At 44.0% G+C, this 14,441-nt stretch overlaps 1 protein-coding gene and 1 long non-coding RNA gene across 3 annotated transcripts in view; both read left to right on the top strand.

Annotated features, from left to right (window-relative positions):
* Positions 1–269: 269 nt before the first annotated feature.
* Positions 270–4,057, top strand: LOC310830320. Its single transcript, XR_014557581.1, has 2 exons — positions 270–1,145; positions 3,854–4,057. It is a non-coding gene; the product is annotated as an uncharacterized lncRNA (long non-coding RNA).
* A 3,861-nt stretch (positions 4,058–7,918) lies between these two features.
* The window catches only part of PLCD3 (phospholipase C delta 3), an 88,535-nt gene continuing 82,012 nt past the window's right edge, over positions 7,919–14,441 (top strand). For both annotated transcript variants that reach the window (XR_014557438.1, XM_083709295.1), the window contains exon 1: positions 7,919–8,258. Coding sequence is in view for 1 of the 2 variants with exons in the window: in XM_083709295.1 (XP_083565421.1) it covers positions 8,120–8,258 (139 nt within the window). In the remaining variant the exon portion in view is untranslated. The remainder of the gene's footprint in view (positions 8,259–14,441) is intronic.

Below are 14,441 nucleotides of genomic sequence, written 5' to 3'. Positions count from 1 at the left end.
TCTGCTGTGCTCTCTTCATCAGGTCTTTGCTGTTTTCTCCCCAGGTTAGGTCGTCTCTCAACTCCATTCCCTTGTACCCCATCACTAAATTATCTGTCCCTGGTTTTGGAAAAGAGCAGCACATCTGATGTCAGGGGGATACTCGTAGAAAAATATGCGTTTGTTTCAGCACAGAGGGACTTCTCGCACAATTCACCAGTTTTTGCTCTCATCCATGTCAGGCACGGAGACATTTAAATATGATGAAGATGATGATTGATCCTCTGCCATCAATGCACATGATCCTGACATGTAAAGAAAATAAAAGTCCTTTCAGTCTAAATTTGGACAGGGTGGGTGGGTGAGGCAACAGAAAGGGAGAAACTAGGTAAAGAGCGGATGTGGGGGAAATCCACTTAGATGCACATTCATACTCCATAGAAGTGATTACATTAAATTGCAGTTTAATCTGAGATTAAAACCACAGACTTTTTTTCATGACTGATGGACTTCCATATTATAATGGAATAATTCCCTTAAAACGAAAGACGAGATAACCCATAGTGTAGAGAGAAATAGTCAGATCAGTGTATTGGGTCAAGGATTTATTTTGAACGGATGCATATTAACACTGATTCTCTTTATAAAAACGGACTCACACATGAACCTCTATCCACAGAAGTAAGTTTACACATTGGTTGGACAGTGTTCTCGAAGCTACCAGCATGAGTTTGACCAAACTGCGGGAGGCAGTGGAAGACAGGAGTGCCTGGCGTGCTCTGGTCCATGGGGTCACGAAGAGTCAGACACAACTAAACGACTAAACAACAACAAGAAGTTTACACATATAATTAGATTGACTGGAACTTGGGGTTCGCTTAACACAGGCTTTCAGATTATACTAAAACTCTTCCTCAAGATTAGGTTATTAGACCTGACGTCAAGGTTGCTGGAGAATCTGGCTGATGTTTACCTAGTTGCCAAGGTTTATGAGACAACCACTTTGGTCGGCATGGCGACAGCCTTGGTTGAATGCAAGCACTTCATTCTGATGTCAAGTATGATATCACAATCAGGATAAACTCCAAGTCTTGGCTAAAGGAGAGACAAGTTAATAATCAGATCAAGGCTGGTTGAGACAGATCTTTATGTCAAGTGATGAAAAGGTTTGTTTGGGGACTACCGGTATCTGGTGTTTGAGATGACACTTCCACCATCAGTTTTGCAGTAAGGTAAAGGGACCCCTGACCGTTAGGTCCAGTTGCAGACGACTCTAGGGTTGCAGCGCTCATCTCGCCTTACTGGCCGAGGGAGCCAGCGTACAGCTTCCGGGTCATGTGGCCAGCATGACTAAGCCGCTTCTGGCGAACCAGAGCAGCTCACGGAAACGCCGTTTACCTTCCCGCCTATTTATCTACTTGCACTTTGACATGCTTTCGAACTGCTAGGTTGGCAGGAGCAGGGACCGAGCAACGGGAGCTCACCTCGTACATACTACTACTACTACTACTACTAAATATTTCTGACCGGGCACTGTGTCCGACTGTAGTATTCTGACTGTGTCTGGATCCATGGAACTTCTAGCATAGCCACAGCCTTTAATTCAATTTTAAAAATAAGCATCTCTCCTCCCAGTCTTCTGCCTGCAGCCTGCTTCTGTCTCAGCTCTCTTTTCACATAGACCTTAACTTTTGTCTTTCTAACTACCACCCAGTTCAAGGATGGAGGCCAACTTATTTGTCCTCTGGCACAAAACCACTTCATTTGTTACCCTAATGACCCGTACTTAGGGGCCCTTGAATTGAATCCTCCATTAGATTTTAATCCTTGCTGAATTCAGGAATTAGAAGGGATTCAGGGATATAGGTGACCCTCTCCCCTCTCCCCAACTCACAATATTATTATTATTGCACAGCCATAAGGATTTTATGGAATACAGATTAAATGATTATCAGGTTTTGGCCTCAAGATGGCGTTGCTGCCTTGTACATACTGGAGTAATAATTATTAATACTGGATTAATAAAACACATCTACTAAAGGTGGTGTTTTTGTGTGAGTGTGAGTGTGTGTGTGTGTGTGTGTGTGTGTGTAAAAATCTGAATGTATGGCAAGACATGTCGGAGGTGTAGATTTTGGTGAATTTCCTTTGCAAAACAAACTTAACAAGTTTTGTGTCCAGATTTTCACTTTTTGAAGTATGACATGATAAAACTCGCAAAACTGATGGCGCATGGACACTATAAAAACTGGTGATATTATCTTTTGGTTGTGTCTCTAGATCTGTATATGCTCCATACTTTTGTAATTTCCAGAATTTAGTTCTTGAAATAATTTGGCTTGTAGGGGGCAACTGAAGAGATTCATGATCTTACTAGGTGCTGCTCACATATGTTGAATCTTTATCTAACCTCTTAGAGCACCACAATTTAGAAGAAGAATTTGTAGAAATTGCATATATTATCACCTGTGTGTACCTCATGCTTCCTTTTCTAAGGGGCAAGACTACATACTGCTATTACTGACATAGCTGTCGTTCCCCTTTTTTTAAGGGAAATTCCCTTATTCCGATTAGGATTCCTCGCAAGAAAAGGGAAAAGTTGAAAGCTATGATTATTGAGAATCCTTTTGTTTTACCCCACACTTTCCCTGTCCGTAATCCTAAACCCGGTACCCCTCCCAATTATGACTCTTGAGACAATTTCACTGACTTTTTATTTATAACCTATGCCTACTCTAAGACGTCATGATTCTGATGGTACCACGTAAGGTATAACTGACCTGCCTATTATATTGGCCAGAGTGGGATGTGTTCATAGAAAAGAAAACACGCAATGCTCGCGAACCTGCAGAAGGTCAATTAATTTCGAATTTTATTTGTCGCTTAGAAAAAGAAGAGCAATCATTGATTAGCACTGGGAACCATCTGTCTGCAAGTAGCTACAGACTAAGATGTTGAGACATCACCTTGCCAACAAAGGTCGGTATAATTAAAGCTATGGTTTTCCCAGTAGTGATGTACGGAAGTGAGAGCTGGACCATAAAGAAGGCTGATCGTCAAAGAATGGATGCTTTTGAATTATGGTGCTGGAGGAGCCTCTTGAGAGTCCCGTGGACTGCGAGAAGATCAAACCTCTCCATTCTGAAGGAAATCAGCCCTGAGTGCTCACTGGAAGGACAGATCCTGAAGCTGAGACTCCAATACTTTGGCCACCTCGTGAGAAGAGAAGACTCCCTGGAAAAGACCCTGATGTTGGGAAAGATGGAGGGCACAAGGAGAAGGAGACAACAGAGGACGAGATGGTTGGACAGTGTTCTCGAAGCTACCAGCATGAGTTTGACCAAACTGCGGGAGGCAGTGGAAGACAGAAGTGCCTGGGGTGCTCTGGTCCATGGGGTCATGAAGAGTCGGACACGACTAAATGACTAAACAACAACAAGATGTTGTCAGGTGGAAAAGCACTGGAAATATATCTAAGCTTTTAGCAAGCATCTGTATATGTGGGTATAGAACTAAATATACAAGATGTCCCAAAGCTAAGGTACCGATTTGACACAGAACAACAGTGCAGGGAGTTATTAGAGAACTGTAGCTGGTAGCAAAGTGACCATTTCCTTGAGCATCATACAAAGAACTTGAACTGCTGACAACGCAAACACAGCAGTTTCTAACCACAGACCCAGTTATGCTATTATATAGTACATTTTGTGTCTACTTAGCAGTTTGTATATTGGACTATGTGCCCTACATTTACAGCTTGGACAGGAGAAAGGGAATCTGATTTATTTTTAGAAATACCAACAAATGCTCTTTCTTCCTTTTTCTTATTCATCAGAGCTAACCTGTATCTATCTCTCTCTCTCTCTCTTTACAGTATTCAACAATCAAGAACACACATTCTTGCAGTGTAATAATAACATTGTAAGATCAGTGAACGGCTTGCTAGCACAGGTGAAAAGTATTTAAACAGCCAATTGCTGATTAATTTAATGATTTAATCTAGCCTTCCTTCTCTTGATGTGTGGGTTCATACTTTCTTATCTTCAGATTAAGGAATAAACTTGTATGCCGTATGGAAGACTTGAGCATCATTGAGTTCCTCCACAAAACCTCTTGAGTACCAGATTTCACACACACACACACACACACACACACACACACACCCCAAATAAAATAAGTGGGGGAATTTGGCAAAAATAAAAATGGGGTTGTGTGAATTATCATTAAAACTCGTAACCAAAACCAAATAAGGCTTTTGCAAGTACTGCAATTAAAGCAGTAAAGGAAATACGGAAAATATAGGTGCTTATTTGCTAATATTAGAAGACAGAGGAGGTGTGCTTGGTTTTAAAGAGAAATAATAGTGAAACAGAAAAAAGTTGGAATGGAGGAAGAGAAATTAATTATCCAAAGATATAGACCCTATAGAATAAAGGACAGAAAGGGGTGCATGGTTTCTGTGTTGCAATGGCCCATCCGCACTGTACATTTAAAGCAGTATTCCCCAATGAATTCTGGGAGTTGTAGTTTGTTAAAGGCACTGGCGGAAAGTTGTTAGGAGAGCTCCCTCACAGAACTACAATTACCAGAATGGTTTAGCAATTCCTCTTTTGATGGAACTCAGAGAACTGTAATTTTGTGAGGAGAATATAACTCTCCAAACAAACTACAGTTCCCAGGATTCATTGGGGGGGAGCTATGATTATTTCTGATAGTATGATACGATACTGCTTTAAATGTATAGCACAGATGGAGCCTCTGTATGTGAGGCGGGGGCAAAATGGCACATGTGGTTCTGTGTTAAGTACATGTAAATTATGTACCCCTGGGCAAAAATATGTCAGGAATGTTTGTAAAATTAAGAGAAAAATGTTTCCTTCTGTGTGTACACAATTACCAAGCAAACCTTTATCAGTGGACTCATAGTTCAGATGAGGGGTTTTCTGACCGCTCCTCCCAGACCCTCCAAGTGACCTTATTTTTCAGGGACAGTCCTGGATTTACAGAAGCCGTCCTGCTTTCTGATTTGATCTGGAATGTCCCAATTTCGCTTAAAAAGCTAAAGGGACCCCTGACCATTAGGTCCAGTCGTGGACGACTCTGGGGTTGCGGCGCTCATCTTGCTTTATTGTCCGAGGGAGCCGGCGTACAGCTCCCAGGTCATGTGGCCAGCATGACTAAGCCGCTCCTGGCGAACCAGAGCAGTGCATGGAAACGCCGTTTACCTTCCCGCTGGAGCGGTACCTATTTATCTACTTGCACTTTGACGTGCTTTCGAACTGCTAGGTTGGCAGGAGCTGGGACTGAGCAACGGGAGCTCACCCCATTGTGGGGATTCGAACTGCCGACCTTCTGATCGGCAAGCCCTAGACTTTGTGGTTTAACCCACAGCGCCACCCGCGTCCCTATTTTCATCAGAGAAATGTTAGAGGGTATGGAGTTATGTTACCCCCCCCCCAAGCCAAGGAGATACGTAACTAGACAAGCTTTAGAAGGCATCTGAAGGCAGCCCTGCATAGGGAAGCTTTCTAATATTTAATGTTTTCAGATATTTTGGAAGCCTCCCAGAGTGTCTGGCACAATCCTGTCAGATGGGTGGGATATAAATAACACAATTATTATTAGTAGTAGTAGTAGTATGGAACAGAATGCCCCTATTTTCATTGGAGAAATGTTGGACGGCATGTCCTCCTTACTGGGAACCAACACAACAACTTGATGACAAAGTGAGGTCTCTTACTGCCCTAAATGGGGACACCCCACCCCCTTGCACATCCTCAGGTGCACAACATATCCCAGACAGGACCTCCCATAGCTCTGTTGGTTAGAGCATGGTGCTGATAACGCCAAGGTTGCAAGTTTGATCCATGTAAGGGACAGCTGCAGGGCTGAATTTAGGTTTGATGAGGCCCTAAGCTACTGAAGGTATGGGGCCCTTTATATGTCCAGCTGCCCTTTGTCTTCTTTTTTAAATTGTAAAAATATTTTATTGTTTATTTAACATAATTGTTACAAAATATAAGCAAACTATTACAAATACATACATACATACATACATACATACATATTTCAAATAAGCACATATATATGAAAAAAGGAACAAAAGAGAAAAAAAGGAAAAAAACAAAGAGAAAAAAATAAGAAATTCATGTATATTTGTCAACAACAAATTGTCACTGTTTTTTGGGTTGAATATATGCTATATGGTATTCATGGACCTAATAGGTATCTAAAGCCATTCGCTCATAACAAAATATGCATTTTATCAAAGGAATTGTTGAACTGAAATACAATTAAGAAGAAGTATATTAATAGTGAAATACAATTAAGAAGAAGTACAGTGGTACCTGTGGTGCTGTGGGTTAAACCACAGAGCCTAGGGTTTGCTGATCAGGTCGGTGGTTCGAATCCCCGCGACGGGATGAGCTCCCGTTGCTCGGTCCCAGCTCCTGCCAGCCTAGCAGTTCAAAAGCACGAAGTGCAAGTTGATAAATAGGTACCACTCCAGTGGAAAGGTAAACAGTGTTTCTGTGCACTGCTCTGCTTTGCAAAAAGCGGCTTAGTCATGGTGGCCACATGACCCGGAAGCTGTACGCCGGCTCCCTTGGGCAGTAAAGCGAGATGAGCGCTGCAACCCCCGAGTTGTCCATGACTGGACCTAACGGTCAGGGGTCCCTTTACCTTTACAGTGGTACCTTGGTTTCCATACGCCTTGGTTTGCATATGTTTTGGATTACAAACACGTCAAACCCAGAAGTGCGTGTCCCGGTTTGCAACCTTTTTTTGGGTTACAATCCCAGCAAAGGAAGAATGGATATAAAAACTCATGGAGTATGCAGAAATGGCGAAACTTACCGGAAGAATGAGAAATCAAGATAACAAACTTTTTATAGAAGAATGGAAATGGTTTACTGAATATTTACAGATAAATTGTAAACAGATAAAACATTGGCAGGATTATTGTAATAACCTGCAGTTTCGTAAGAGTATATATTTAAACTAAATGAGCAAATTAAGTGAATTTGGATATGCAGAAGATATTAAAAATAAGTTTAAGGAACTGCAGAAAGAGGGGGAAGGAAGTCAAGTTTTGAAATGTTAAAATGATTGTAAAATTAGTGAAATGCAGTGCTTTTTTTCTGGGGGGATGCACACCCCTAAACATTTTGTGAATCTAAGTTTGGCCTCATTGAGGGGCAGTATTTCAATATGAGTGGGAAAATGAGAGTACCCCCTAAACATTTTTTTAAGGAATGGCTAAGGGAGTTGGGCATGTTTAGACTGGAGAAGAGGAGGTTACGGGGTGATATGATAGCCATGTTCAAATATATAAAAGGATGTCACATAGAGGAGGGAGAAAGGTTGTTTTCTGCTGCTCCAGAGAAGCGGACACGGAGCAATGGATCCAAACTACAAGAAAGAAGATTCCACCTAAACATTAGGAAGAACTTCCTGACAGTAAGAGCTGTTCGACAGTGGAATTTGCTGCCAAGGAGTGTGGTGGAGTCTCCTTCTTTGGAGGTCTTTAAGCAGAGGCTTGACAACCATATGTCAGGAGTGCTCTGATGGTGTTTCCTGCTTGGCAGGGGGTTGGACTCGATGGCCCTTGTGGTCTCTTCCAACTCTATGATTCTAGGATTCTAAGCACTGGTGAAATGTATGAACCTGAAAAGCAGAAATAAAATGAGAGCCAGAGACGGAGCAGATGGTTCATAAGCTCTTTAGAATGCGAGTGGGCATTATTCCACTGGAAAATGTTGACCAGGGCCAGTTCTGGGGTGACTTCTAATAGCTGTTTCGTTATTTCGAGGACACAGCCCTGGCGTGGGGCAAAGGGGACACGGATCCTCCTCGCGGGTCAGGCGGGGGAGCGCAAGAGACCGGATCCCTCCTTCCCACCGAGTGGAAGCGAGAGGGCGGAGCGCGTCGGCGTTGAAATGCGAGTCCCTCCAAGATCCGCCTCTCCAATCTGCGCGCTGCGCCCCGGAGCCCTGGAGGAGGCGCCCAGGCTCGCGGAGAGGGCGGGTTGCTTGCGGGCCGCCTGCTGCGTCTCTGCCTCGGAGAGAAGGGGGGCAAAACGAAAACAAGCGGCCGAGAAGGGGCTCCGGGCCGAGACGGGAACGCGAAGTCTCTCCCAGCCATGATTTGCGGCAGGAAGAAAAAGGCGTGCGGGGAAAAGCAGCGCTGCTGCCAGCGCCAACAGCAGCAGCAACAGCTCTCCAGCCAGCCGTGCGCAATCGTTCCCAAACTCTCCGGGCACCGCGCCTTCAAGAAACTGGGTAAGTCAGAGAAGTGAAGTGCCCGGTGGGAATTTAAAAAAAGGAGAGTTCCCCGCTCCCGGCAAGTCTTTCCTAACTTTGCAGGTTCCTCCTGTCGGTTATTCTTTCCAAAATTCCTCCGCAATGTTTTTGCTGGACCTAATTAGCGCCAGGGTTCAGCCCCCGCATATGCATTAGCGCCAGGGCTCAGCCCCCGCATATGCATGTATATGTGCGGGGGCTGAGCCCTGGCGCTAATTAGGTCCAGCAAAAACACTGCGGAGAAGTTAAATGAGTCAATATATTTATTTAGCGCTGGAGTGAGGTGGCGTCAAAGGAGCCTAGAGGGCCCCTGAGCAGCTGCAGAGTGCATTTCTGTCACCGCTGAAATCGCTCCCGGTGCCCCAGCGGATAGGGGGTGTAAATTGGGGGTGGGCTTCTCCAGCGGGCAAAGGAATGTGTTTCCAGACGAACATTTCTCTCTCTCTCGACATTAAACGCCGGCTGCTTTTAGCCTGGGTGTTGCCATAACTCCAGGAACGCAGGATTTAATTTGTCTCCTTGCACGGTGCGGGACCTATTTTCCATACCGTATCAGCCTTGAGGCATATGACCTGATTAAAAAGAGCAAAGTGCTTTTTTTTTTTTTTTACACTAATCTAAATATAATTTGTACTTCGGCACAGATAGTGTAATATTTGAATAATTGGTTCTTGAGTGATTCTGAGTTGCCAGGTGCCTTAACCGCAAGTTGCCCTTTAGGCAGTAGGAAATATTTTTTTTCGGGGGGGGGGGGAGTGAAGAATGTAAGATTTAAGCAAATGATTGTCAAAAGTTCCTTGGGTCAGCTGCTGGGTGGCTTAATGGAAAACCTGAGTTCTTGTACTAAACCGGATTTGAGCGAAGGGGATTTAATTGCTATCCTTTCCTTTATTTGTGTGTTTTTTTGGAATCGGAATCAAATGTTTACTTTTGCCCGGGTCAACAGCAGTCTGCGAGCTTAATTCAGGTTATCCGTGGTGTGTCTGTAAAAATACATTAAAAACCAAATGGCATCTAGCACAAGACACAGACGGAAGTCGTATGTCAAGATCATCAGCAATTTTCAAGTGGTCAGTGGGGGGAAAAGGCTGGGAACCACAGAGGCATTACAAACCGGTGGGCAGCAGTAGGGTACTGTAGGCAGTGGGGAAAAGCAGTGTGTTTGTGGTCAGAAACTGCTTAGCAATGTCACTGGAATGAACTGCTGCAATAAACCTTTAAAATTTCTCAGTGTTTACCTTTAGATAACATTTTCTCTTGAGATTTGATCAGGGCAGGGCAGCATTTTTGCTCTAGGTGAAACTTAAGAAGAAGAAGAAGTAATTGCTTTACTTTTTGAGTCAAATTGAGCAGTTTCGTTAAAGAAGAGGCATGGCCAAAGCTGGGAGTGGTTGGTGCTAAATTTGGTTTTGGATGAAGCTACAAGACTAAGGGACACGGGTGGCGCTGTGGGTTAAACCACAGAGCCTAGGATTTGCCGATGAGAAGGTCAGCAGTTCGAATCCCCGCGACGGGGTGAGCTCCCATTGCTCGGTCCCTGCTCCTGCCAATCTAGCAGTTCGAAAGCACGTCAAAGTGCAAGTAGATAAATAGGTACTGCTCCTGCGGGAAGGTAAAAGGCATTTCCGTGAACTGCTCTGGTTCGCCAGAAGCGGCTTAGTCGTGCTGGCCACATAACCTGGAAGCTGTACACCGGCTCCCTTGGCCAATAAAGTGAGATTAGCGCCACAACCCCAGAGCCGTCCGGTCAGGGATCCCTTTATCTTTACAAGACCAAGACTAGTTTTACTTGCAAGAGACTTTTTAAAATAAATCTCTACCATGGTACCAGAAGCCCTATGTAGAGTGGAGATTGATGGATGAAATAAACATATAGGAACTCATACGTTACCTCGTTGCTAGATTTGATTTCATCATTCAGCCTTCTCATCTTACGTATACTCTGGCTTCACTAGGGAGTTTTGGCCTGATCCGAGGTGGGTTGCAACAGGAGCACTACCACCTTGCGAATACATGGTAAAAGTTTTAAAGAATGCATGTCTGGGTTAAAATTGGGTCCTGGGCCCAAAAAAGTTAAAGATGACAGCCCTAGTGAATATATACACTTTTAAAATCACGAGTTGCAATAGACTAGGACTGTCTTTTAGTTGATTTCTCTAAGTTGAGGTAGCTTTTAACCAGCTATCTGATTACATAAAAAATCCTTTATTAAGTTCATAAATCTCTTCCCCACTTACAGGTGTTCGTTCTGTGAAAGCCTACTTCTGGTTTAATATCCAGAATTGATACTAGTCAATTAAATACAGATGTCCCTTGGAGGACATTGGAAGAAATAGGAGAAGAATTTTATATCCGCGAGCTACCACTTAGCAATAAAGGATTCTTTTCATTATTTCTTTTTAAAATCTCTGTTTCAATAGTACAAATGGATTTTTAAAATAAACTAGTGCGACCAGCAATGAGGACACTTCTTGTAGCAGAGTCACTAAAGAGAACTGATTAGCTGGTCTTAAAGATTCACTTGCTTAGCTTTTCCATTTATTTACAATATGGAGATACTGACTTCCTTGCAGTTTTAAAGTATGGTAAGCACTCTGGATGTTCAAAAGAACTGTATAAATACTGAGTGTTATTATTTCTAATCCCCTGCTTAAACATTTGCTCCTGTGATCAGCAGCTGGGAATTTGATTTTTCTGTCAATTAAAGATTGCATTCCTAACAGAAATGGATATAAGACACAGTAAATGAAAACAGCCACCTGGTTCTGCCTATTTCGCACAGCTTAATTCTCTCCAGAAGTGAAAGGTCTGAATGTGGTTTTGTTAAACTCAGTGGAAGAAAGGTTCTGGGGAATATCCAGACAAAGTGAATTCCTTGAGTATGGAATGTCTCACAATAATTAAATTGGAGATTATTATTTGTATTTTAAATAATGATACTGCTTAACATAATAAAAAATATCTAAGCAGTTCTTACATCTAAACAGTAAACATGCAATAGTAACATTCAATAACATTTCCTAAAAACTTTATTGTTGTTTAGTCATGTCCAACTCTTCGTGACTCCATGGACCAGAGCACGCCAGGCACTTCTGTCTCCCACTTTCTCCAGTAGTTTGGTCAAACTCACACTGGTAGCTTCGAGAACACTATCCAACCATCTCGTCCTCTGTCGTCCCCTTCTCCTTGTGCCCTCCATCTTTCCCAACATCAGGGTCTTTTCCAGGGAGTCTTCTCTTCTCATGAGGTGGCCAAAGTATTGGAGTCTCAGCTTCAGGATCTGTCCTTCCAGTGAGCACTCAGGGCTGATTTCCGTCAGAATGGATAGGTTTGATCTTCTTGCAGTCCACGGGACTCTCAAGAGTCTCCTCCAGCACCATAATTCAAAAGCATCAGTTCTTCGGCGATCAGCCTTCTTTATGGTCCAGCTCTCACTTCCATACATCACTACTGGGAAAACCATAGCTTTTACTATACAGACCTTTGTTGGCAAGGGGATGTCTCTGATTTTTAAGATGCTGTCTAGGTGTCTTTTTCCTAAGAAATCTCTATGTGGGACAAGAAGCTACAGTTAGAATTGGATATGGTACAACTGATTGGTTCAAAATTGGGAAAGGAGTACGACAAGGCTGTATATTGTCTCCCTGTTTATTTAACTTATATGCAGAATTCTTTAAAACTAGCTACAAGTAGAAGCCTATCACCTTGACCAGAAGCCAAATTCACTGTGAAGAGGCTGAGATTTTTAAAAAATCTCCTTGTGCCTAAATGACTGTGCCAGGCAGGTTTCCCTGTGGAGGGAGGCGCGGAACTACTTCTGAAAAGAGCACACCTTAAAAAGAGCCCTTTGGAGTGACAATCTGAATGAATGGATGGACTAGTTCTGAAGGGTAGAGAACACAGCAGTCATCATGCCTGCAGATTACAAAAAGCGTGAATTGTGTCCTCCAAGCCCAGAAAGCACACAAGAATCCAACACTGAACAGGAATAAATAGAGCAAATTGGGGGGCCTGCGAGGAATCTCGGGGTGGGGGCTAACCATAGAGATTTTTTTCTTTGAGATGCAGTAGCACTGAGGTTTTGATTGGGGGTGGAGCTATTAAAATGTTGAATGGTGCACACCCAATCATATACGCCCCAACCCCAGTTTTCTCTTCCGCCAGGATCCGTTGAGGTTTTAGGGCATGGGTAGGTGGGTGGCGCTGTGGATTAAACCACAGAGCCTAGGACTTGCCGATCAGAAGGTCAGCTCTTTGAATCCCCGCGACGGGGTGAGCTCCCGTTGCTCGGTCCCTGCTCCTGCCAACCTAGCAGTTCGAAAGCACGTCAAAGTGCAAGTAGATAAATTGGTACTGCTCCAGCGGGAAGGTAAACGGCGTTTCCGTGCGCTGCTCTGGTTTGCCGGAAGCGGCTTAGTCATGCTGGCCACATGACCCGGAAGCTGTACGCCGGCTCCCTCGGCCAATAAAGCGAGATGAGCACTGCAACCCCAGAGTCGGTCACGACTTGACCTAATGGTCAAGGTTCCCTTTACCCTTTAGGCAAACTAAGACCCGGGGACCGGATCCGGCCTGATCACCTTCTAAATCCGGCCCGTGGACGGTTCAGGAATCAGTGTGTTTTTACATGAGTAGAATGTGCCCTTTTATTTAAAATGCATCTCTGGGTTATTTGTGGGGCATAAGAATTCGTTCATTTTTTCTCTCTTCAAAATATAGTGCAGCCCCCCCCCCCCAAGGTCTGAGGGACAGTGGACCGGCCGCCTTCTGAAAAAGTTTGCTGACCCCTGTTTTAGGGGATCTGCCCCATTTGCAGCTTTGCAGTCCTTTGCAAAGGTAGAGGGGAGTTGTTGATTGGAATCAAATGTGCTTTCTTCCTCCATGTTCAGCTAACTCAGTCCCTGTGTGGAAGCCAGTCTAATGACAACCTGAGGACTTCACCTGGAGCTCTGTTCTTAGGTTGCCAAATTTCCGTGGTCGCGAGAGGGTAACATGCTTGTGCAGTGGTACCTTGGTTTAAGAACAGCTTAGTTTATGAACAACTTGGATTAAGAACGCTGCAAACCCAGAAGTAGGTGTTTTGGTTTGTGAGCTTTACCTCGGAAGCAGAACATGTTGACTGTGTTCCATTTGTAAATTGAGCCCCCTGCTGCTATGGGAAAGCACGCCTTGGTTTCAGAACGCTTTGCTTTAAGAACGGTCTTCCGGAATGGATGACGTTCGTAAACAAGGGTACCACTGTACAGCCTTTGGCGTTTCCACTGGGGGGTGGGTGCCTTTCCTTTCAGAACAAGGACTCTTAAACCTTTTCAGACCCCAACCCAAAGATGCGTTCGACAGTTCATTTCTCAATCTTTTACCACATATTTGCATCCTTGAGAGGTCCGGAGGGTGGCAACACAAGAACGGGGCCTTCTCTGCAGTGGCTCCCCATCTGTGGAATGCTCTTCCCAGGGAAGTTCGCCTGGCGCCTTCATTATACACCTTTAAGCCTCCAGGCAAAAAATGTTCCTTTTTAACCAGGCCTGTAGTTTTGATTGGGGGTGGAGCTATTAAAATGTTGAAGGGTTGCCCTTTTAAAATGTGGAGGGGTTTTTTTGGGGGGGGGGCGGGCTATTGGGTTGTTCTTTTATTTTTATTAGTTATTTTGTGGTTTTATATCTTGATTTTATTCTGTGAACTGCTCTAAGGACTCCCCCCCCCCCCGGGTATTGGGTGGTATATAAATTCAAATAATAATAGAGGTGGTTCTGCTCCTGTTGTGACCCACCTTGGATCAGACACTATCTGCTGGTGGATTCTCACCCCACCCCTTGAAGACCAGTGCTTTAAACTGCCCCCACAGTATCCCCCCCCCCCGAATAGTAGGAGTGTCTTCCAGGCATAGGCCCCTTCTTCTGGGGAGACGGCAATGGACACTCACAAATCCACAACTACATTGGATGTGTGTGTATTCTTAACTTGCCACTTTCATTGGACGGGGGCCGTAACGTTTCGCTCAAATTACGTGCAGATAGAAAGCATGAACTCTAGCGTCAGCTGCTTCTGCTATATACATGTAAAATAAATTGTGAGCTGTGTTTTGATACGTATTCTAATCTCGTTCATTGTTTAATCTAATTTGGGTTATGAAATCTAAACTGTGACTCACAGTACCTTTTC

The sequence above is a fragment of the Podarcis gaigeae genome (genome assembly GCF_964106915.1).
Source record: "Podarcis gaigeae genome assembly, chromosome: 13".
Classification (NCBI taxonomy): domain Eukaryota; kingdom Metazoa; phylum Chordata; class Lepidosauria; order Squamata; family Lacertidae; genus Podarcis; species Podarcis gaigeae.
The sequence above is the reverse complement of the archived record's forward strand: the minus strand, read 5'-3'. Positions and strand labels throughout refer to the sequence as shown.